The sequence below is a fragment of the Linepithema humile genome, chromosome 4 (genome assembly GCF_040581485.1).
Source record: "Linepithema humile isolate Giens D197 chromosome 4, Lhum_UNIL_v1.0, whole genome shotgun sequence".
Taxonomy (NCBI): Eukaryota; Metazoa; Arthropoda; class Insecta; order Hymenoptera; family Formicidae; genus Linepithema; species Linepithema humile.
In genome coordinates, this window is record NC_090131.1 from 22,028,498 (window position 1) to 22,055,499 (window position 27,002).

The 27,002-nt window shown below is 35.0% G+C and overlaps 1 protein-coding gene across 4 annotated transcripts in view; it reads right to left on the bottom strand.

Annotated features, from left to right (window-relative positions):
• Positions 1 to 27,002, bottom strand: part of LOC105671037 (atrial natriuretic peptide receptor 1) — a 91,428-nt gene that overhangs the window by 52,037 nt on the left and 12,389 nt on the right. Inside the window, exons 2-3 of one of the 4 annotated variants that reach the window (XM_067352849.1) lie at positions 18,002 to 19,027; positions 4,699 to 5,091 (exon numbers count right to left, since the gene is read on the bottom strand). The exons of the other annotated variants lie outside the window; for them this stretch is intronic. Coding sequence (XP_067208950.1) covers positions 4,699 to 5,091; positions 18,002 to 18,395 — 787 coding nt within the window. The 5' untranslated portion in view covers positions 18,396 to 19,027. The remainder of the gene's footprint in view (positions 1 to 4,698; positions 5,092 to 18,001; positions 19,028 to 27,002) is intronic. 4 annotated transcript variants of the gene reach the window in all.

The following is a 27,002-nucleotide window of genomic DNA, read 5'->3' on the forward strand; positions in this document are numbered from 1 at the left end:
TAAAGTTCGCTCCATTATGTAAGCGCATCTAGACGATGTAAAGACGTCGATGTTAGCTTACGCGTTAGCCTGATATTTTCTCACCTCTGTGGCATTTAAGGATTTCGATTAGCCGGAAATATAATTACGAGAGAATGCACCAAAATGAAGTATACCAAACTACACTAGATTGCGATAAGATGACAATAGACCACTCTATTTAATTTATCTCGATAACACCTACGCTAAAATACAGTAGCAAATATTGATCGTAATCTGACGTCTTGCGACACACACACTGTGGCGTATTTTCTTACACTTTCACATACTCGGGACTTTTAGTATATATTACTCTAAAGACTTTACTTCCTCGTTTTATCATCTGTAAAGGAAAGAAACAAAATTGATATAAAAATATATTTTATTTTACTCGCGAGATGAAGCGCAAAAGGGGAAATATAAAAGAAGAATTTTACAATAACGATTACGAAAAACTTTTTATCTTTCAAATAAAAGTACTGCGAATCAGCTACTGTAAAGAACTCAACAAACTAAACTCTCTCTCTCTTTATGTGGTTCAATGTTGCAGAATGCGCTTCACATTAAACCTTTTGCTGCGGACGACAAATAAATTCGTCGTCAGAAAGTAGCGTCTTATTTACAGACGACGAATTTATATATTTGACATGGAAAATTGTTTGTCATTTGCAAACGTATATGTTTGACAATCCACAGATAACATAAATGTACATGTAGAAATTAAATGTCGAAAAAAAGGACTCTGTTCCTTATTATTGCTATATATTGGCATATTTTTAATATTTTAAAAACCAGAAAATTTTCATTACTGGACTTTTCTGTTAACAAAGGAGAGATGACCTTGCTATAGACATTCGACCAACACACAAGTAAGCGCCCGCATATAGCGAGCGCTTTTTCGTTGGAGTGCCGCAGCGAAAAAGTAAAAACTTTTTACTACTGTCAGACAAATTATTTGTAAGCCAACATAATCGCGCTATATTGCGCAGAACACTCTTAGAACAAAAACAAAAGTCTTTATTAACCAATTAAAGTAAAATAAAAATTGAATTAAAATTTAAAAAATTAAAAAATTAAAGAATAATTAAAGAAGAAAATTATAATTAAGGAAGATTCATTCGTCACTAAAGCAGTCACTCCGCTAACTCAATCACTGACTCAAAATCCCTACGTCTCACTTTTATTTTCACTCGTACAAAATTGGAATCGTGAGTCCTGAAAGACAAAGGTACCGAGAACAAAACATGATGTCGTGAGATTCTGCTAATAAATTCTGATTTCTACATCTAATCGAAAAGAAACACAGTTGAGGAAATTGCGAAAAGATGCTGACTGAAATGTGTGAGCAATAAAAATTCAGCGGATAAAAATTCGTCATTGCACACATGTTTGCAAAATAGTATAAAACTAATAATTATAAAAGTAGAATAGAGAAATAAAATGGTATAAAATGTAAGATATATGTAAATTGTAACCATGAGAGAAACAATAAATATATCTATTTATCTCTTACAAAACTCTCATTCGCAAAAAGTTAAAGTATAACAAATATTTATCTCTTTTTAATTCCTTTTTTAGAAGGTGAACAGATTTTTAAAAGAGCATCGCTTCAGGCAAAGGAGAAATTTTATTGAATAATCGCTCAGTCAAATCACAATAAGAATCAATTTAAAAATTTTTTATATGATACATACAGAATAACGTGATAAATGATCGGTTCAACCTATCGAGGACGTAACACCTTACATCGATTGAGAATCTGAACGACAGTAAAAAGCAGTTGAGGCATGAAGCGAAAGGAGTTCGGATTCGGATCAGGCATCGATGCGAGTAAAATGGGCGGATCGATGTTACATTGCACGTCTATACCGGGGAATAGCCTCATTATCACATAGATCGAATCTTCTTACTTCTCTTTTATAACTCGTCTTTCACCTACGCCACTCATAGACGGTTTCGACGACAGTCGCTCGAATAGAGTTAAACGTAAACTTGTCGTATAACTTTGTTTCCCGGCACGTTAACGTGATAATACTGACGACAGATGCCTACCTCCGTAGTTTTTGTCTTGAAGATATAAAAGAATTGCAACAAAAAAATTTTTTTAACACACATTTCTAAATTATGTAAAAACTTTATACATTCCAAATAAATATAAAAAATTAATTATTATTAATATACTATAAAAATAAAAAAATTATTTGACAAAACAAAATTTGAAATCATTCACTATTTGTTAAAGAAAATTATAAAAAATTATTTTTTGCTAATATAACATATTAGAAAAAAAGTATAATTTCCATAAAATACCCTTTAAAATATTTTCATATACCAAGCCATATTGTTATTATACGCGTAATAATTAATACTAGTGGCTGACGCATTAAAATAATTTAATATAAAATATTTTAAAGGTACGCGTAAAGTGATGCATTAACATGCATACAGGAAAATAACATACTCATGCATATGCTGGCATCCGCTTACACAAAAAGTTTCGTAAGCGATACATCACGATACGAAAAAGATAACAACGTGACATTAATATCATTTTCATTTCGCGATAAATAAATTCTAACCGGGAGATGATTTTATACAATACAATGAGATTAATATCAAGCAACAATAAACACGAAACAAATATCCCGTTATCAGATTATTTTATTGTCGCAAGTATTTTTAGCACAATCGTGAGAACTTGACGAGACATTTAGTCATCTTACGCGATGCGGATGTCGATAAAAATCCAATAAAAACCTAACACCTTTTTTTCGAAAGCGGAATTTTGAGAATTTCAATCGATCAGTGATTTGCGGTATTCGCCAATAATTCAGCATAGGTTAGTGACGATGCAATGCACCATGTTCTTGAATTAATGTCGAATTCTCGAAAATCGAATGGTGTGGGTGTCACGATGGCGCGCAAATTTTTTATGCAGTAATGTTCCAAGAATTTATTCTTCGCAATCAAATATGCGATTCGAATTTATTGGATTGTCCGAATAGTTTGTGCTGATTTTCCAATGCAATCAAATGCAAAAATCGACATAAATTCTCGACAAGAATCTTCTTCAAAGTTTCAATCTTTTAACAAAATTTTTCATAAAACATCACCATTACTTATATGCTTTTGTAAAAAAATTTCTGTTGTAAGAAAATAAAAGGAAGTAATAACTTGTATATACTTATATCGATAAATGCAACATATTATTCGGTATAATTGAGTCAAAAATATTTGCACTTTATCTAGCGGAAATCGCAGGAACTTGCGCGTAGATAGCATCAAATCGAAGAGACACATTCAGCAGCTTATTTCATTTCTATTGAAGATAAGTCTGCCGTAAATTCTCTCTCTCTGTAATGCGATTTAACGATTCGGGAGAGTTGAGTACGAAGCGAGAAGCGAGAAACTAGCGTGGAGGAATTTTCAAGATGCAGTTTTGCTCGTACGGATTGCCAACGCGATATTGCGACTGAAGTGCTCGCGTACGCAACATAACGATTCGATTAGCACCTCCGGATTTATGACACATAGCTCAGCCATTGCGGTATCGCATCAAGACGCGAAGCACATTAAATTAATTAATTACACGCGAAGAGAACTTTCCGCTCGGTTACGCGTGCAACATATTCAGTTTTCACAATGTTTGCGAAGTAATTAATTATGTGGTGATTACGAAGCACGCGGGTTTAAATTATCATGTTACCTCAGTAATAAAACTGATGAAAGTTTCTCCGAACGTTTTTCAACAATTGCGCTGATTACAAAGGATAAGGCTGTTAATAAAAATTTATTTCGCCGATGTTTGAATAACAACATCTAAAGTTACTTGACGAGTTCAAAGTATTAAATACAATCAACGAGTGACAGGTACTAGCGCATTTGCAGAAGCAAACTTTGTAAACGGTATCAATTAATTGACAATGTCGAAGTTCACCGTTCGTATTATCAAGCCCAATTTCAACGTGATAACCTTTAGTGGCGCACGTCTCACATTACCTCAACTCTGATAAAAGCTCATTAATTCATGTAAAGTCTGCACAAAGGCACAATGCGAAATATTAAATATATATTATATATATATATTAAATATATATTATATATTAAATATATATTTTATATAATTTTAGATATTTTAAATGAGTGTGAATTAATATATCTAATAAACATAGAAATATTTGATTTCGTAAATTATACTATAATAAAATAAAGAAAAAAAGTTTTAAATTTCTATCTAAAATCCAATAAATCCTCCAAAAAAAAATATAAAAAATTGTTGCATATAATGATTTTGAATATGTTTTTAACATTATATTGGAATAATTTATATATATAATTTACATATAATTTACATATATAATGAAAGTCCTATTTTTATTTTTCCGAACCAAAATATGTCACAAAAACATATTTCCCATTTTTCAAAAAATAATTTCCTACCACCCTGTTATTTATCTGGCTTCAAAATCCATACACGCATTTGGGAATCATTTATATAATAACAAATTATTTCCTATTTGTACAAAAGTATGTCACAGATGTTTAAAAGTTTTCTTGATCTTTTTTAACGTTTGACATATTTTTTTTTTCTTTCCGAAGAAAAAAAATTTTATAATCAAAAGAAATCGAGTAAATTGACGGATACAAAGATCAATATTTCAGGTAATCAAACAAACTTACTCCTTGCGGACTTAGAGACAAAGGTGAGCAACTTCCGATAATCCTGGGCGGTGGTTGACTCCTGATTGAAGCTCCTGTGCACAGGCTGATTGAGGGCCGTGAATACGGCACCCAGCGTAAAATGACACTCGGAATTGCCCTTGCTGCTGGACACCCCGTGATTGTGGTACAGCAGACCGACGATTTTCCATCCGAAACGCTGTAGGATATGTCTCAGCGCCTCGCCCACCAAACGATGAGAGCCCATCATTCTGGTTAACGTTGGATAATGCTCGTCTTTGTGACGGAACGCATCCGCCTGCGCGCCCGCCGTTAACACGGGTATGCCCCACACACCCGCGTACCTGGCCACAGGTGCGATCACATAATCGCACACGGGACCCAGGAAGGCGTCTGCCGCGGTCCGAGAAAAGAATTTCGGAAATTGATCGCTCGTTACTTCCGTCGGTTTCGCTCGGTCGGGAGGCCCATCGCGCGAAAAGTTACGAAAAGTTAACGCTTCGATCGTAAAATTTTCATATTTTACGATAATTTAACGTGCGTATATACATTTTATAAATATTTATCGCGGATAAGTGATTCATCTCTCTTGTTGTTGAGAAACTCGTCGGAAAAAGTCGCCGAAAGTTCGACACTTTGATTGAGTCAGACATGATAAAGCAATCATAGTCCTGAAAGTGGACTACGTGCTTCATAATATTATTCATAAGTCCGAACTAGAAATTACTCTATTATTTTCCAAACAATGTTTGCACATATCGCGTATACATAGCTCTGTCTATCGATGTTATATAAAATTATATTATGTGTAAAATTAAGCGTTGACCAAGCCAGAATGATAGGAAGCGTAACAAAGCGCGGCCACGTGGACGAAATAGATAACGTGAATCTGAATTTACGATGCATCCGAATATTGGCTCCGCGTTATAATCCTATCACGACCACCTGTGATTTGATACATCGATAACAAGTATATTGTTTATCGTGGAGACCTCGATTGCAAGACGCGGCGAAATACGCGGCAGGAAGGTACACATGGATCACATGGTTGATTAATGTATCGATTGGAGGTACACGTGATCGATTAAATTAACCCGGTACATTTCGCGTTCGGTCATATGGCTTACCGAGAACACAGTTCAGACCTCAACCGATTGCATAAACATCGCGTTACATCCTCCGAACGTGTTTCTAACGATTATTAACGTCGAATGTTTTCCCGCGGCTTATTTTGCGACGAGATGTACAACGCCGTTACGGAATCCGGAATGGCGAAAATCCGGGGAAAAAAGTTGTTTTTATATTGTTCACAGCGCACGTGGAGCTTACAATTCTCTCATGCCGCGCGGCCCGTTCGCCGTGTATGCACACACACAATACGTGTTTCGAATACGCGTGCAATTAAAATCTCGTCGACTGATCCGATATATCGCGAGTCTGCGACTGATCGTACAACGTAACATGTGCAGTGTGTATACGCGCTCGCGGAGATAATAGAACGGCCGTTACCTAATTAAACAGATCGTTATTCTCCTTGTACGCAAGGAATGTATTGTGCTCGTTCTTTTGTGACATTTAGAAGAGCGACTCTATTATTTCATAAACAACGTTGCAATTAGCGGAACCGTTTACAAAAATAAAGTGGAGCGAAAAAAGATTTTTCAAACATTTACATACAAAACGCCTACATTTATTTTTCGAAATTGATGTTGTGAATGATATGAATATAGATATGAATATAGATGTTGGTACAATATTTTACTGTTGAAATTTAAATATTTACTTTTACAATAAAAACGATTCTAACTTCGTTTGCTTCATCTTTATATGTTTAAGCCACGAAGCACACTAATTCCAATTCTCAATTTCCCGAGAGTTTACCCGCAAGCAATGCATCTCCACGGATCAGCGGTTCTAATTAGCAATCACGGGTAATATTGCATCGATAGTGTTTCTCTATTGTATAAAGGCAAACATTATAGTGGAATAGCCATCAAACAACATGGCCCACATAAAGCGTATTCCCTCTGACACCTCCCAAATCTCGTGGTTTACCCAATTTGAGCCTTTCAATCTTTATCGATCGCGCTGCTTAATATGATAATAACTGCGTCAGGTTGCAAACCTGGCGTCATTGTGGTTGCAAATTCCAGCGTAAAGCGGTTACGGCCGATTAACGTGCATGCATCCCCGATGTCGCTGCGGCAGCGCGACAGAACTCGCAACCCTACGTGCGGTTACCTTTACAGAGGCAAACTGCCAAAGTTGCCGACTTTATAACACAACATTACGAGAAGTTTCCTCCGAGTAACTTATAAGCCACGGCACACGGTATATTAACTTTTGTGTATCTTTCATAATGTGTTTAACAATTTTTTATTATTTTTATTTTTTACACTTAATTTCTCAATTACTAGTTAAAGTCTCACTAAATTTTCTATAAAAAATAATTTAATTAAAAACTTAATAATTTTTTATCGATATTGCCAAGAATAAATTGATGAATTGTTAAGAAAATCTCCTTATATACTTTCTGCCAGCGCGTATATGACAAAATAAACGTAAGAAAGTATAACATAAAACATGTAAACTGCATTTTGACGTAAACCAACGTTCAATGTAAAACGCACTTTTTAAAAGCACATCCCGTTGAAACTTTCCTTTCATCGCATGAATAAAAACTCGTCCCGTGCGATTCTAAAACGTGAAAGCGTGAAAACGTGACTCGTAAATTCGGTCAAAAATTAAGCGGATGACGAAGCATTCCGGACAATGGTAAGTTATTGCACGTCATATTCCGGTGTACCGCAATATTTTCGTGTAGACATTAAGTGCATAGTTATGCACAAATAAACGGAAATTCCACGGATTTTAATGATATAAGCATGCGCTTCATACAGTTCAACGCTTAAAGACAAGATTTTAAAAGCATAATTTATTTCAGTCAAATTATAAAAATATATGTGATTTTAGAAATAATTAACTTTAAAAACAGATCAACAGTATTGTGATATAAGTCGAAAAAATGTAAATATAAATAAAACAAAAACATAATGCAGTGCAAAACGTGCATATATGTTTATGTGCAAAATAATTTTAGTATAATGTTAAAATAATTATTTTCAGTTTTTTTAAATAAAAAAAGCACCGCAACAAAACAATTAGATTTTACATCCGAGATTTTCATAAAATCTTGTTTCAAAATAAAATATATAAATGATGATATTTTCGAGTAGGTATATTACGATTCCACATGAACTATTCGATATACTATATGTGCAGATTTATCTCTCTCCGTAGGCTCTTTTGTGTTCCCCGAGTTTGGAAGGCGATTCCAAACTCGTCGAATGAAGCAACAAGTGTTATATTATACAAGGGTTGCCTCTAAGTGCGTAAATGTGCCCAAAGCGAACTCGCGTTAACCCTCGGACCAGAGGTTGCCGAAGCCTCGTTTTGTCTACGAAATTCCATTGGTTTCAGGGTAAAACTATTCTCGTCACGCGCTACCAGCTTAGAATGAAAACTCAATTTCATTATTACTTGCTCGGCGTCTACGTGAGTTTTGTTGAAAGATGATATCGCGGATTATCACCTCATAATTATTTGCAGCTACCGCAATGCGGCAGGAATTATACTTTCCTTGCAATGTAATATAAAAATAAAATTGCAAAAGTTTCTCTTATGAGTTTATACGATTCTTTATAGTTTATAAGATTTATACGATTGCGATTCTTCATTCACTCGCTGAGTAAATAATCGCTTTATTATAAGTATTACTATTGAAATTTATTTAATGTTATTGTAATATCTGTATAATACGAATATATAATGTATTGTGTGAGAGAACATATCTTTCATCTTTAAAAATACTATAGTCACATGTGGAAAATAAAAAAGTAAAAAATTGCAAATTTTATATTGCATTAATGCATAAATAAGACTAAAAAAAATTTATAATTTATTAATTGTGAAAATTTTTCTTTGATATGCAAATATATATGTACTTTTACTTATACAAAAGCAATATAAATTTTTAGATTTATAATATACCAGCGTTTGAAATATATATTCAAGAAAAGAAAAATAAATTGAAAAGAGACAGCTCTCTTACTTTTTCAGGAAAAAAACACATCCGGACAATCAAAGAAAACGAAACACGAAGTTCCTGAAGGAAATAGTAAACCCTGAAAGAATTCGCAACGAGACTACGTTTCATCAAATACGCTGTGCCTTTTCCACGGTTGTTCCGTTTCAATTCACAATTCTTTTTCTTCACAACGAGCTCGGTAACAAAAAAATTTACATAAATATACTATTCATCAGATTTTAAATTACGACACTTTAAATTTCAACTTTTTTCAACAATGGAATTATTATGAAAGGCAGTTGTAATGTGAACGCTGTTTGATTTTACTCAAATATATTCCATTTATTTGCTTTAACCTAATTTTACTATATATTATTATTTTTATAAACGCAGTAAAATAATATCACATTTTTATTTTTTAAATTAAATAGAAAAATATAAAATTTTCGAGACATTTTGTTTTCTTCTACAAAAAATTTAATAAAAATGCTTGTATACTCTATTTGCATCTTTATTAAATCAATTTTTAAACAGAATGAAAAAATGGTATGTAATCTTCAGTGAAACATAACATATCGAAAACAATAGTGAAAAAGTTTCGCAATCTTGCATGACACAGGAAACTTTGACAGGTGCGGAAAGAAGTTCTGCTACATTTAGTTAAAGTTTCAAAGTTTGAATGGATTAAAATAGAGAACTTCTCTCTTTCTCTCTCTCTCTCTCTCTCTCTCTCTCTCAGTCTTCTTCGAGATTCTAGTCTTCACAAAAATCACGAACTAATGCATTTACATTATGAAACTAGAGTATGTGAGCTAACAAAAAAAAATTAAATTTCGAATAAAACAGAAAATATTGTACGGTTTGATAGTTTCACTGGACAGATTCTAAAAATAAAGAAAACAAATATTTCACGAATTTCAGAAAGTTCGCGCAAAAAATTTGGAAAGAAAAATATGTCAAGTGAATAAAAACGCGCTGCGATCAAATCAAACAACGCCCACACTTTATCGACTGTCTTTCATAATAAATCCATCGAACAAAAGAGTTGAAAGTCGTGATTCAAAATATGCGTTTTCATCTTCATTGATCGAACTTTCATATTTGTCGATGTAAATGAACGTGCATGCATCATACAGGAACGGTGTGTTCACCGAGGTAGGATAATGGAGCTACATAACATACAAGGTATTCGGTAATGTGCCTATTATCGACCATCATGTATAGTCATATTCTATCATACCAATCCTGAAATACGTTTAAAGCGGAAGACTATCTTCCGGACTAATAAAAATATTTTTCTTCCGATGTCGCCTCACGGGCGTCAACACAAAGCAAAACTTTGCTTCGATCGACGGAAGCCTGCATTCATAAGCATAGTACACAAATCTATCGTTCCTTCTTTCTAAGATTTCATAAAAACAACGCTCGTTGTTTTTGCATAATAATAGATATAATATATTGTCTACGATCAAAGAAGTGTTTTCTTTTCAAAAACAAATCTGTTTTTGTGTATTTTTGCATATAATTGTAGTTAAACTTAGTATTATAAGTAAGATCAAGTACAGAATTTAAAGTGCGCGATTTTGAATATCATTATTTCGGTGTGTACCTAGTATATTTCATAAAAGATTCATAAGAATAATACATAATATTACTGTCAAATATCTTTAGCTCTGTTTTCCTTTTAATCCGTAAGATAAATCAGATAATAAGAACAATGTTTAAAAAATATTTAAATCATTTGCAAGACATTAAAAAAATATATAGAAATCAAATGAATAGAATTTCATTCTATTTTACGCTATAATAATTTTTCAACAATATCACTTTAATACGATCGTATTAATTGTATTTTAAACTAAAATATTTTAAAGTTACAAAGGGGGGAATAATAAATGTAGTGATATGTTTTAAAAAGCGCAAAAATTGAATGTGTCGTTCAATCATTTGTACACGTAACATATTACAGACAATTGGAATTCGTGTTCACAATAATTTCAAATAATAACGAAAATGTAGGACACGGCCTGTCGAGGAAATTTACGGTGTAAAAGAATCCTCAAACATACTTGTCACATGCATCGCGGCACCAGGATTATTGCTTGCGTAACACAGAAATAAAACAGACCATCTTTACTGCGATACGCATGCACTACAGCCAGATACTTTTATTCAGTTGCAATTCAATTGCTTGCTTCAAACTCATCTACTTTCATCGATGCGACCTACATATTTATATCCGAACTTGCATTATGGAAGAAACCAAGTTCATCTTTAAATTCAATGAAAAATGAGATGTACTTTTCAAATGGAAAGTAAATTTATTCGACATAAAACGGAAAATTTCGCTCTAAAATTTGTACGATTATTATCAAATCACAGCTAGAGTTTTATTCGATTTGCTAACCGCGAACCGTTTACATCCTTTTATTTTGAAAGCTACATTGAGAAATATACGCACAACGACTAGAATCGGTGCTTTCTAAAATTTATAACATGTATTATACACAAATTATTAATACTTTTATTCATCTTTTATTACTTTTTCGTTTTCAAACTAAAATTGAATTGCATTTGTAAAATTTATAAATTCAAATAAATGTCATAAAATGATTTATACTAATACAAGAATTTACATTAGAACATAAGCGTAAACTATAAACATCTTGACTAATAAAAAGTCCAGAATGTAATCAACAGAATACGACAATTTATGGTACATACCAGTCTTATTAGAATCATAGAATCATCGCCTGTGAGTCATATTTACGTTTTAAATTCTTGTACCGTGGCTTTTAAGCTTCACTATAAAAAGTAGGTCGTTTTTAAAACTTGCCGGGACTCAGTCCATCAGTGGATATTAATCCGAAGCGTCGAGAACGCTAATGATTTCCGTCTGTTTCGATTAGACCGGATTTATTACTGCGCGGCGCATAAACACAATGGTGCATTGCGACTGCAGGCGCAACAAGCGCCCTGAATAACTTCGATGAAACGAATTCACCTTCCGCATGAGAAAATTATTTTCAGCAACGTAGTAAATTGTATCACAGTACGTAATAAACTCGTAAGATTTTATTGCGGCGTAAAATTTCTGCATGGGCAGAAAAAGACGCGTCATTCGAGTGAATTCGCGAAAGAAATACAACAACTCGCAAAAATCGCAAATGATTGTATTAGCAGACCTGACTATTTTAGTGATTTTGTCAATTGATTATAATTTCGAAAGAATCTGGAAAAAATTTTTAAAAAGAGAATTAAGATTTTAAATAATAAAAAGATACAAGATTTTTTCAGTTATTAAAATGATTTGGCTCTATTCGTGAATTACGTGTATTTGCAAAAGAAATGTTCATACATTTTTATTTAAACAACTAACAATAATAAAAAAACTGTAATAAAAAAAGTCCAATTATTCGACATAAAAGCATTTAAAAGCTGATATTTTGCGAGAAACGTTATTCTCTGAATAAATCTCGAAATATTTGTCCATGCTATATATTTCCTCATGTAAAATGAGATAATAGAAGTGACAAAATATTTTAACATATTAATTAATAACGGCAACAATATGTCCGATTTACGGCTCACTTAAAAATAATCTAAATTGGCGGAGTTGTGCGTGATGTCGTGTTTTGGAATCTATTCACAGAAACACATGTCCCCGAAGCATATTTCGCGCATCCGCGCGTTCAACACCTGATCGCGTAAAAGCAATTCCCGGAGCGCGCGGCTACACGTACAGATCCGCTGATAGTTTAAAAATAAGACAAATATAAAGTTAATAACCGCTGGCGTGTCGGGTCGGTGCGTCAACAGTCAACGGCAGAGAACGTCTGCGTGAAATAGAATGCCAAAGAAGTAATTTCATTGAGAATACATACACGTCGTCGTCATTGAATTTGCCTATTAAACCATTCCTACTTCATCCTTTTTTTTCTCTCGTTCCTCTTTTACCTCGACCCACTTATTGCCGTGCCACGATCGAAATCGTTTTTCCCATTTTAACCGGCAATCATGTTGATTAAAGAGGAAATACACGGAATAAGCCATGTACGGGACGAACAGTGCAACCATTACCTCACTTTCAAGAAACTCTTGTAAGAGAGGAAATGGTTAAAGTGGTTAAAGTAATAAAACTCGTGCGGTCCGTTAAACTCTACGATACAAATTTATATTAATTATAAAACACTTGTGTATTTATTTTTATGTACCATACAAATTATTAAAGTTTTAAAAGCATAAAACATATTGAGTGATAAAACCTGCTCATTTCCGGAAAATAAAATAGCAATAAGGTGGAATAAATCATGTGTTTATAAATATACATCAATAATGCATGGCACCGTAAAACTGCGCGACACGAACACTTACGAGGATCAATATATCGATCGATCATAGATCACGTTGATTCCGAAAAAAAAGAATATTGAACGTGCGCCGGGATTTATACAGCAGATTTCTACTGTAATTTAAGGTGCGACGTGAAATCTCGTTATTTTCACGATAATCGGCAAACTCTACGACCACCGAGACCCACTCGGTCTATCAGAGGAAGAGATAGATAGGAAAAAAGAAGTAAGAGAAAAAAAAGAGTGCGATTCCGAGAGCAATTTAACCGTCGACATTCTCGCGGTCGTTATAACACAGCGTGAGGAAAACTCCGTCGGGCGCCGTAAGAAAGAGGATGCGCTTACCGCAGCTCTCGCACGACCTTTTATCGCATACTTTATGCAGAACCTATCTACACACGCGCGCTACCTCCCTTCGTACAGCGAAAATTAATTTACCTCTCTCACTGCGAAGTTCAGCCAGCCGCGGAAACGCGTGAATCGTTTCGACGGTAGGATCATGAATAATCATTATGAATTCAACACAGCGACGCATTGCTCGTATGCTACGCGACGCCGGCAGCGCGGAAGAATATCGCTCGCCTCTTTGAGGGCGAAGTTTCAAACGGAATGCGGGAATGTCGTGAAACGCAGAATTAAGTGCAAACGATCATTTACGGCAATCGGGACTGACGTGATCAACAGGTGAATGACTAATTTAGACTTTTATCAGTATCATCGCATTATCGCGACAGATAGATAACGCATTTTATAGCACTTTAACGGTCTGACGTATTTTATTCGCAATCGCGTTTTGCAGTGCTGCTATGAACAACGATTTCATTGATATTGCGATCACAATTCTACTTGCAATCCTTACAAATGGACGATAAATGCAAACGCAATGTATTTTGAATCGATGAAAGCAATTTTACTTAAGAAGACTTCACTTTACCGCGCTACTTAGCTTCGAAATACTATCAAATTCGCCGTAAGAAAAAAATTAATTTGTCTGTGTCCACGTATATTTTTATCGGAGTTTACGGCTCAACCGCGACGAAATAAGTGACTATCAAAAAAGGGCGGAAAGGCTAAAAGATTAAATTCTTCGTACCGTCGTAATTGAGAAGTCGACGAATTACGCCCGGTGGAATTAACCTTTTTTCTTCATTAATGAGTCGCCGTAATCAACCCAGCCCGCTGTTATATGCTCCGGGCGATTTGGGCCACGTAATCTACGACGCGTTTCACTTAGCGCTATTTGTTATATGCGCATTTTATTTGAATAAATTTACTCAAGAATGTAACGTTAATCCGCGAATAAAAAAAAGAAATTGAATTATAATGCATAATCTATGTAGATATCAAAGTAGATACTAAAGTTAGTATTACAAATATATTTTGTTCAATAATATTATATATAAAATACTCTATATTTGTTTTTACATAGAATGTCCCAGAGAATCTTTATTTTGATGTTAAAAGCAGACATCTTGACAACTTAGAGTCGACTATTTTTCTCTCAGGAAAAATTTTGCAGAAAAGCTATTATTTGTTGCTATTTAACATTCAACCTTAATTATCTTAGTAATGAAACGTTGAAATAAAATTATGGAAGAACAAACACGAGTGCTTTGTTTAATAGACATATTATTTCATTTCTCGGGTTATTAAAGAAGAGGAACAGCAGAGGAAGAGAAGATAATTGCTTTTTTTCTATGTTCACAGTTTCAAAAATTCTTGCACAAAAAATATATACACGAGAAAAAACTTATATCTGAACTGAGATGGATTGGCGAAGACAGATTTACACCGATCACGAGTTAGACTTCTACCGATAGATTGAGTTAATCCGCTCGAATCCATCCTTCGATAAGTTTCGTAATTGAAATCGAAGAGAGACTCATAGGTAACGTTAGCACCGCGTGAAATTCGAGAGCGAATTCTGCTGGTAACTTCATGGACGGATAAAAATCAATTATAAGTATTTTGATTAATTTCCGAAGCTGGAGGAGAGCAGGAGAGAGAGAGAGAGAGAGAGAGGAGACAAAACTTGAACTACATCAAACTTCTATAAATATCACGCTGGCGGGGAATTAAAGCTGTAATGGACTATCAATCGAATATCGAATGGAACAGGCGGAAAATTCATTCTCGTTAACAACATTCATAATGAATTCTCATTATCGGCGGACAAGCAATTATAGAATTCTATCGGAGTATCGCTCGCGGAAGTAAAACGGCATTTGAAAATTTTTCCACGGCGAGTTGCCTTCTACTTAGATCGTTTATCCACGGGGAAGATCAACGCGGTTCCCCTACGTTAATTACGGACGTAACACGCGGACGGTTCCACCCCATCAACGCGTAAACTCGTCTTCGCGGACAGAGACATTTTTTATCGACGATCGTACGCACTCCTGAGAAAATAAATGATTCGCTTACGAGGAGGGCGTGAGGTCAATTAATCCGCAGAGAGGAGCGAGCCATCGGCACGGCAAGATTAATTAAGCCAAATTAAAGTGGCATTTAACAAAGTCTGGACGAGAAGGATCGACGAAAAAAAAAGGCGCGAGACAAGCGTCGGCTTTGGTTGACTGACCGACGGGGTGGCAGTCGTCGTCGTCGCTGTTCTCGCCGACTTGTGGCAGCTCGTTCGATGGTTTGCAGCTGCAAATTGACACGGTAGTAGCGCGGCTGACGTCAGCCGCTCATAAAAATAGGCGCGTTTCTGCCAAGACGGCCGCCGCGGTAGTGGCCCCACGGCTTTAACGACGAGGGACGAGGCCTAATTAAAACACAGCGTGCACGCCGCATCGGACCCTTAGAGAAACATCGTCGCTGATTAATTGGCACAATGATGCCCGCCACACGCTCGGCGGGCTCTAAGCCGCGATCCTCGGAATCCGCAGCGACGATGCCACGCGAGGTCGATGTGCCGTCTCCACGGCATGATCACTTGTATTATCTAATTAATATTGCGCGTTCGACCTTCTGCGGTCGGATTATCAGGTTTATATAAATTAACAAATATTAACAATATTACGAAATATTAAAAAAGAATTGCGTTTGGGTGAATTTGTAGAAAAAAATATCAATTGTAAATCGGTGAAACAAAATTCATAGAAAAAAATTACAATTTCAATGTTCACACATGTTCAAAAATATATTTCGCAATTCTGCGTTCTATCTTGTGACCCATATATATTCGGCATATTTCATTACCATAAATTTATTCTTCGGCTTTGCTCGTGACTTTTCTCATATCTCTCAAATATGATATTCCTGGCATTCGTGATTTCGAATATTGAAGTATTTTAGAATGCATAAATGGACAATGCGTCGATGCGTTAACAAAATTTTCGGGACTTTTATTTATTGTCAACAGAAACGTGCGATGTTTTCATATCAATAAGAGTCGTACCTCATTTTGCATCAAAACGATAGCGATAGCTGCCTCTTTACTTATATATTATTCGTCATAAATAATTGTAAAAGCTCGTCTTTGCGCCAATTACGTATGTTTATGCTACTTCATCTCGCTGCATTCATTTTCGCTAAAATGTGAAATCCGCTTAAGCACAATAAAGGTTAAATCCGTTTGTTATACAAATCCGAGGACGGTTTTGATGCAGGAAAATTCTTGAATTGCACTACCAACGGCCAGGTAGATTAATTATATCCCATACATGTCAATCTAATCCGCTTTTTGAAGTTGGAATAAGGGGAAAAATGGTCATCAAAGCGCCCAAGTAGAGATGCAACCCCAGGCGAGCGATTTATCGACAAATTTTCACTGGAAATTAAACCGCGTTACGCGTCAAGAGTACTTTTCACGTTCTATCTCCCTCTTTCTCTCTTTCGCTCTCTATTTTGACAATTGAATATCGAACACCAACTCGAAACAAAACTCGGTGAGCACCTGTCAAGAAACAGCAGTGCTGTATTGCAGACGTGAACTTTATCACGTACTTTACATTTCCGAAGTTCGGCGCGCGCGATAAATAATATAAAATCACGTCATGTATCACGCGCGCTGGTACCACCTGGCCTAAATACGTTTAGCGACTAGTCCCTCGTGTTTCGCGACAGACTAGACGTACAACAAGCGCAAACAACTTTACAAATCACTTTTCTTGATGTATGGGCCTCCCGACTTTGCACGCGATATCCCGTATCTGAGTCTCGCGCTATGCTTCTCTGTCAACACAATTTGATTAACTCTTAAACTCCAATCTAGGTTCCAAATTAATAATAACTCTTGAATACATACAATTCATAAAATATCAATAAAATTATATTAACAAAAAATCGTAATTTAAACTGCATAATGACAAATTATAATATTGTGTCGTAAATATTTCAAATTTTACGTTTGGCATGCATGCAAAATTTAATTAATAAATTTAATTAAATATATGAAATTAATTAGAGAGGAAAAATTAGTAGAAATTTGACATTTGGACATTAGTACATTTGACGTTAAGTGCTCGCTGTGAACGCAATCGAGACGCCCAGTGTATTTAAATTATCACTGACTACTTGTATCTACTGACGACTTGTATCTACCTCTTCAAATGTTTCAAAGCACAAATTACCATGAACTTTTTAAAGATTACCATATTGAATCAATTATGCGACCATCGAAATATTTAACAATGAATCCCTTTCAAGAGAAATTCTCAAAGTAGCTAAACAAATAAAATATAAACTTTATGCTCGAGGGAGCTTTTACATTTTAATATAAAAGATCGTATTCGTATATCCTCTCGCACATTCGCTTCTCGATTACGTTGAGATGGAAGGCAACGGTAAAGGTAAAGATACGTAAAAAGAAGATGGAAACGAAGAGCGTGTGAGAGATGACGCGAACGCATTATGCAACCTGCTGTATTGTTGATGTAGAACGCGAATGCGGCCAGGGCACCGTAAGTGCTGGAGCAGTGCGAGTCGCGATGGTCCACCTTGATGTTCCATCCGCACAGAGGTCCCTTGGGCGAGCTGACGTATCTCACCGCCAGCAGCACCGCTGGCAACACCCTCGGCAAGCTCTGTTCGTGGTGAGGATCGCCCGGCGCGATCACCGCCAACTTCACCTCGCCCTTAGACTGCACCGTTTGATTACCGCCGATGCACTCCCTCGGACTGGCAACCGGCGCCATCGTCGTTGTCGTTGTACCGATATCCGCGCAATGCCCCGCGCATAAACCCGACAGGGTCAGCGTCAGTCGCACTAAAACATCACTCGCGCACCACCGCTTTCTCGTCCGCGACGCCATCGCGCCCTTGGCGCACGTTACAGCTTTTTATCACGCCGGAGCTGTATCTATTTAATTATCACACGTCGCGACGCATCTCCCGGATTGCGGTCGGTGCCGCAAGAGGAAACGAGTCGCTCGCGGCTGCTCGCCGGGCGGCTGTCCACCGCGTTTTAGTTCTACTTCGAGTCTCATTTTGAATATTTCAACCTCAATACATTTCACGGCGACGTAATTCCAGTGTTCGTCGTCACGTTTAACGCGCATGTAACGATTCGCATCTTGTTAGACGCCCGACGTGATGATAAATAGTGTTTTGAGCGTTTGAAAAATTTCGAAATGATTAATATCTTCCGAGTCGTATATTTTAATCTCTTGTGTTATATTCTGTTGAATGTTTCCTCATAATGGAAAATATCCTCCTATTCTGCCCGAAGGAATAATGCACAGATTACTCTCCATAATTTTGACGGACGCGTTATGTTCTTGTTCATCTTCATTTACTCCGCACAATGCGCGCAACACAATACGCGTCATTGCATTAATGACTTCATAAGCAAATTGGCGTACATAATTTTGCTTCTTACTCAAAGTCTCAGATATCACTTTTCGCCGGAGTGGTTTATTATACCTTCTGATGTATTCCAATTTAACTTTGATGTAACAGTATAATCATTAGAAATGCCGAGCATTATACCTTTACTAATTACGAAATGCTCCTTACGCGCTCGACTGCGAGACTCAAACTAGGAAGTGAGAGATTTGTCTTGATTAGCTTCGGCACTGTGTAGACAATCATATCCGTTTTACGTGCTACACCGTGATTCCATTTACTTATAACATTTAAGTTCGTAGGAATGTTGGGAATATATCTTCGATTTTTTAAATCACGCGTAAATCGAATAAAAAATTTGCTTGTTCTTCACCTTAAAAAAATCACAATGTAATACGCAAAAACAATTTAATGGTGTTTTAACGACTCTCGCAGATACGACTTAGAATGTGTGGCGAAAATAGCTGCTTCTTATAACATAACAAATCGTCGTCACGTACCGTCCCTAATGTTTCATTAGTATTTCAGAGTAAATAAGATCGTGCCGACATTTCTCATAAGAAGATAAGAGTGCAAAGTCGTGTCTTAGTAATCTCTAAATAATGTCTAATAATCTCGAAAAAATAAAGATAACAAAGTAAACATGATGTATTAATATTTATTGCTATTTCTAAGTAATTAAAAAAAAACCAATAACTATCTATCAACGTGATTCAACATTAATTGACACGGTTTTATCGGTACCATAATCCAGTTAGAAGCCGCAACTTTTCGAGTAACTTTTCCGTATCGACTGAAGCAGCGGAACACGCGACTTGAAAGCCGTCGACAGACGTATCTGCGGGAAAGTAACGAGGGTAGCTAGCTCCTGCCTCGCTCTGCCTTTCTTAGTTTTCGCGCTGTGCCTTCAATGCGCGCGCAAAAGAACTGCGAGATGGAACCTTCTGAATTAAGGATGAAAGAATGTTATTTCACGAGGCAGTCGGAATGAACGGGACGTACGTGACTGTGCACGTCAAAATTTTCCAAGTTGCGATAAACGTACATCATGTAACATCATGTAACTTTCACTTTATCACCGCTGTAACGAGATGTAATCTAACTTTAACGTAGATTTATACAGCATCTAGAATAATACGCTATTTTTACACTGCCATTCTTCCATTTTGCTCCAAAATATCTTTACATTTTTACGCCTAGCTATGTTTTTTCTGTGTAAAAAAAATTGTTTCTATTAGACTGACAGAAACTCTAACGTCATTTACTTATCATTACAAGTTATCCTGACACGATAATTAGAAATTAATATCTATATTCCGTCTACAGTTAATATTGTAATACATTTAATATATATATATATATATATATATATACGTTTTTATCATAATCCAGTTATTTGCTGGATATATGTTAAATACAAATGCAAAATAAATCATGGTATTCCGTTACAGCTTTAATCATAAAACGACGAAGCAGTAAGAAAACAGATTTACATCCTACATAATCCAGCAGAATTTTTCATCCGTTTGCTAATACCTAATTCATTGCTTCCGAGCACGTATTCGATCAACGTATATTTTATGCATAGATTTTGTGCGATAAAAATATACGAGTATATCATACTCGGGAGACACTTCGGAAGCTCTGATATCGATTACGTGACTACATATCAATGATAAGTCGCGTAAGACTCTTGTAATCATCAAAAAAAATCAACTGTTATAATTTACACTCGAATAACGCTTTGCACGTAGCCAGGATAACATATTACAGGTTTTCCTTATTGCTTGTCATTTTACTGAAATAGAATAATCGTCGCGCACATTTTTTCGACCTCGAAAAAAGTAGTTTCCGCATTCACCCGTTTTCTTAGTGGCATTGATTGATTTCAAAGACGACATAGAGCGATGGTCTTCGCTCGATCTATTCGCGATCAAGGATAAGACAGCGTGGAAATGACGTTCACGGAGTTCCTAATACAACCCATAATGGTTTCATTACGAGTTAGGCGGCTTCCGGAATGAAAATTAATCATGCCAGGTAAAAATCCCGCCTGGATTCCTTTAAAGTAAACGCCAAACTCACCAAATCAATTTCATTCAACCTTAATTGCAAATATAGTCTCCAATAATGCTACATTGGATAACTTCGTGTTAATAAAGAAAAATTTTGAAACGGTATGTAAATATTGTTATTTGCATACCTTACAAAAGAAACATTCTTTTACGAAAGAAAAACGAGATAAAAAAGTTGTATCTTTAGAAAAGCATGGATTTAGCGTTTGTTTTATATACCTGACCTTTTTTATACACTAAAAAGTGTTTTAAATCCTCAGAAAATAATGCAGGCAGCAGACAGTTAAACAACAGATTCGCTATAAAAGATGATAAAAGAATCTGATAGATTCCGAACAAAATAAAAATGTATATAAACACTTTATCCAGTAATCCAAGTCTAATTAAAATATCGTCGAAGAGAAACAAAATAAGAGTATACCTTAATATTCCTGATAATTAACTGAATATTCATAAAGTTAAGCAAAAAATGATGCTGCAACAAGTGGTACACTCGGTAATTCTATCGAATCCTTCCGTTCTTGAAGATTTTATCGATTCATAAAATATTACTTCATAAAAGAACTTCAATACCGAAAGAGAGCCATAATTAATCCTCGACATATTTTTTCCTGCAAATAATTTGAAGAAAAAGAAGGAAAAAAACATTCTACCGGAGTTACGCAGGTACGGCAACGGCGAGAAAAATGAACAAGTTAAAATCGCGAGGTAGGAGATAAGCTTCTTTGAAAACAAGAACCAATACTGCGAGTTGAAGAAAAAGGCGGCAGGAATAGAGCATTCTAAAAGAACTCTTATCCTTGGAACCACTTCTTATCCTTGGAAAGAGCACCAACTTCACATCAACGATAAATGCAAAGTTTTCTATGGCGGAAAATGCAGTTGGCATTTTGAAGCAATTATTATTTTCCAATTCAATAAATTTTCAGTTATTGAAACTGGATGCTCATTAACGGAGGTAAAATGAGAACTGGCATATCACGTATAGATCTCGCTTTTGATACGGTAAACGATTGCGCACGTCGAGCAATAAATATTATTACAAATACACACCGGCCTATCTTATTAATAATTCCGTCATATATTTACTGGTTAATTGATACATATCGAATAAGCAATATGGGATTAAAATAAACAACTTTGTGCATAATTTAGATCGTTTTGCGCGTAAAATTTGTACTAGGCGCATTCAAATCATTCAATTTGTTCGACATAAAGTATTATACTACAAATAGAGTAATTATATCATATAATACCTCAATCGAGGAGGAAAAAATCCAATAATTATGTGCTGCATACACGTTACAATTATTCCCGCTCTTACAGTGTTATATTACGTTATTAATAGATTCGATTTTCTCTTTCGAAGATGCATTCGCGAATTTACCTCATGATTCGTACTTTACGTGCGACACCACTTGTGATTTTCGTAAAGCACCACTTTCACATTCTCGACGTAAACTGCCAGAGTCTTGTCGAAGTTCAAGCATGGAGAACAGAGAATTAACGATCATCGGGAATTCACAAACGGGCGAGTTAATTAGCAGCTGCCGGGCAATGCGTCGTTTAATTAAATCACGGTTGACGGGGCTTATTAAAGAGCGGAACTTGTGTCCGTCAGAACGGATGTTCCAGTGAATATTACTATCACCGAAGGAATCGTGACCTAACGAGCGTGGCAAAATGGTGCCAATGTTTTTTCACTGATAAATTTAATCGAACCGTCACTGTCCGCAAGGGAATGTGATCCATCAAACGTGCAAAGCGAAACGCAATCGAAACGAATCGGTCGACTTCAATTGCGAAATTAATTACGAGTTACGAGTCACAAAAACACGAGAACGATACCGCACGAAGATCGCGTCGACGCTACTTGACTCCATATATTTGCTGCCACGAACTTTATCCCATGAATATCAAATGTACAAATCGTCGAAAGCTTTGTACATTCTCTGCATAGCGTACTCTATGCGTAGGTATTCACTCGGAATGTGCATCGTCGTCTCAAAAGAGGTGATATATGCATAGAATATGCATACTGCGAAAATTCTTATTGCCACCGATTTTATTCTATAAAGTTGCTTTGCATTGAAAAATAGCATGCGTATAAATTAAATATTTTACAAAATCTAATAATTTATCGTCAATGTTAATAGCTTAGATTCAATTTAAATTCACTCGTTAATCTAAAATAATTTAATATGGAAATACGAATTTCCACGTAACCATATAATACAGTAATTTATTGCATCTTTATATTTTATTCTAACGGTTTAACGTTTAATTACAAAATGTATTTTTAATTAAACGATTCGAACGTGTCTGAATTAAATCCTGTTAAATTCGCAAATAAACGCTATTTTTGAAATACAAGCACGTATCGATATTACTTACACATTAATCATACGATACACGCTTGTACAATTTAATGCAACTTACAATTAATGTGCATTTAGATGAGACATATAGTTGTAAAATGTATATTCGAAAGCTATAGTTTTTAACACATATTCTGCATCTTGCTCTGCATAAATGAAAAATATATTTAAATTTTAGAGTGAGACTTTTTTTCAAAGCTTGTTAATAACAGAAATAACGCAGAAATGTGCTAGGTAATAGTATGCAATCAATAAAATGAGAATAAATAGAAAATATGTGTCAAAGTAAAAAAAAGTATGTAAAAATATGTAAAAATAGAAGTAATGGAAAAAGTATGTATAATAAAGTACATCGAAAATTCACTTGAAAAATGCTTAACACGCAAGTTACAGTGCCATAAAAATATCATATACATAGTGATGGCTCCATGTTTTATTATTCACAGCTTGTATAACTTCATGGCTCATATTTGACGCGTACGAATCCCGAAAATTTTTATCGGAGTACCTACTCACATGACGCAAACGATATATCATCTTTCATCGCGTGCTCGACACATCGTTATACGATATTTTGAAACAAATGTCTAATTCCGCGAAACAAACTCGGGGAATTCTTATAAATGCGTGTTCTCAGCGCTATAACTCGAAGAGAAAAGTTTCAGAGAGGTGTGAACTTTCATTTTTACTTTCTTACAGAAAAATAATCGCCAAGTTTTCGTACACAAATATATTTCTTCTACTTCTTCTTTTAACTTTTGACACGTGTTTTCTATGTATTCTCATTTTATTGATTGATGTTCCGATAAAGTTACTGGCTGCTATTATTTTTTTATTCAATTTGTTTGCATACTATCTAGCACATTTTGCGTCATTTCTGCTATTAACAAGTTTTGAAAAAGTCTTCTTCTAAAATTTAAATACATTTTCCATTTATACAAATAACTAAAAAATTAAATGGAAAGTTTTTCTAAGCACAATCACAATATCACGATCATAATATTGTATGCATTCTGCAGAATCGGACTGGGCAGAAAATGCTTCGGAAAAGAATATGCAAAGCGCCAGCTCTCCTTGAATATGTAACATGAGATTATTGAATAGAAATTTTAGTAAAAAAGATGCAACAAGAAAATAACGCATATGTAATAAAAGCTATACATTTTTAATTTCTGCAAAATTGTTGTGAATGCAAAAATCACGAATATGAAGAAGGAAAATTAAATTGTACAAAAAAGATTAAATTAGATAAAAAAATATAAAACTGTATTATGAAATTTTCGCAATGCGCACCTAGCGCTTACTGTTTTCCATATATTTTTTATTTTGTTTTAAGATAAAAAATTATACTTAATTATTATTAACAACATTATGCAAAATACCAGCATTAAAAATCATTTTTTATGCGTTATATTGTTACTTTTATTAATAATAATCTATGAGTAAAAGAATTTTGCATTTGTAAATATGAAAAAATGATTGTTGATACCAAACTGAAATATATAAAGTACAAATAGGGAAGATTTCTTTGCCGAATAGATTAATATTTTTATGTGCTACATTTAAAATATAAAAATAAATATAAATTTTAAAAATGAGATAAACAACACTTTCTTGCAGATTCTATAAAATATCAAGTAAAACAAGAATGCTTAAAAAGTATTATATACAAATATGATTTTCTTGGGATTTTCCCGAAAGACAAATTCTGTGCAATTCTCAAAAACGGATTCCAGTAAAAACTATATTACTTAAAATATTATTTTAGTTTTCAAAAAAAAACAACAAAAAAACCCACGAAACATGTTTTACTTTTGTTTCGTTTTCTCTGGAATTGTAGATAATAGTGTAAAGAGGTTGCTGAAAATTTCCCCACACTTCCTCTATCCAGTTCAATAGCAGCCATTTTCACCTATATTCTTCGCTTCCCGGATTTGTCAAGCGCACAAAGTGTACAACAATCTGCCACCGTGCCATTTTCGTATACATGTGAATGTGCATTCTCATTCGATACACGTACCTTTCGAACAAGAAATCGCACCAAAGTTTACACGTGTCCGCATTTACTATACACTGCGCGACGAATGCAATCTGGGGTTTCCCGAATAACTATACAGTTCGACTGTTCGCAGTGAGATGGAATAACGAGATGGGCGTCACTGTAACTCTGACGTTTTGCTATTCTCATTCTCGCGGCGTCTCCTTAAAGTAAAAGCGCGGAAAAACGGAAGACGCGACGTAGATACCTGCTACGTAAAAAGCAGGTCGTTCTTGATTAAAAAAGTGTTTTTGCGCTTTCCAGTTTTGTTGGCAGCAGGTATTTTTGACATTGTGTAACTTCTCAAAATCCATGTGAATTATAATTTAATTAGAATTTTATTACGTACCAAATTGCTTGCGCGTGTCTTAATTTTATGATCAATTTTGCGCGCCGCAAGTATAAAATTCTCCGACGCGTGAAAAACGATTAATAAAATTTGCTGTAATTGATATAACGGAATTAAGTGTCGAATTAATGCACAAATAAGCTTGATTCACTTAGGATTTGAGAAACAAGGACAAGAGATACTCGTGGAATTTAATCGCGTTTTCTCAAGGCTAACAAAGCTGGCAATTTAATTAATTTGATCTCTGACAACATTTCGACTGTTCTGCTAAAATATTTAACATACGGTAAACTGCGCTCAAAGCGTAGCGTTCACCGAAACGCAAGCTTCGAATTATGTAATCACGTAATTATGTTTCAGTTATGAAAAACACATGCAAATTAATCCCTTTGCAGGAGTGAGGCTTAACGGTCCTACGACGTCTTTGCGTCGAAAGATTACATAAAATTTGCGTATAAGAAGCACCTCGACGATTTGGCGGACAACGTCAGAAATTGTTCCCGGTTTATCGCGACTGACAAAAGATATTTCAAAACAAAAACCGTACACCAAATATAATGCATAAATTGGATTCAAAAACAAATTAACTTAATTGCTAATAATTGCGATTAAATTGCGAATTAAATTCCAAAGCTTTTACAGTAAATAAACTAACTAATAATAATTGGTTTTTTAATTTGTAGTTTCTTTCATGTGTAAAAGAATATAATTTTTAACACACATACACGCGCACTACTTGAAATTAATGTCAAAAGCAGAAAGTTATAATTTAATTTGCTAAAAATTCACGATCATTATCTAATATCTCTCTGTTAATTTTCCATAAATTTTAACATTCTTCTTTCGATATTAATTTTAAATATTACGTTTTTTGTGCATGGTTTAAAATTGAAGTTAAAAGCACGTTAAATCTTTATCGATTTATATATTTAAAATGAATAAAAAAAGTAGACTGTTTAACAATATATCCCTTATTATTTATTCTAATACTCAAGCATATTGCCTGCGAAACACTCAACGTTAGCCTCAAATAAGGCAATTTCGTTTTATTTGTGAAAGTCACGAACTGATCCTTCTGCGAAGCAAGACTAAATCAACCTAAAGCCTTTATGACAAGGTGGGATCATATAAAATACGCATAACAAATACGCTTGGTAGCTCAGTCAAGCGGCGAATTCATATCAGATCGTTCGCGCTCGATCGCAACAAAAAGTGTCTCAGAGCGAAGTAAAAGC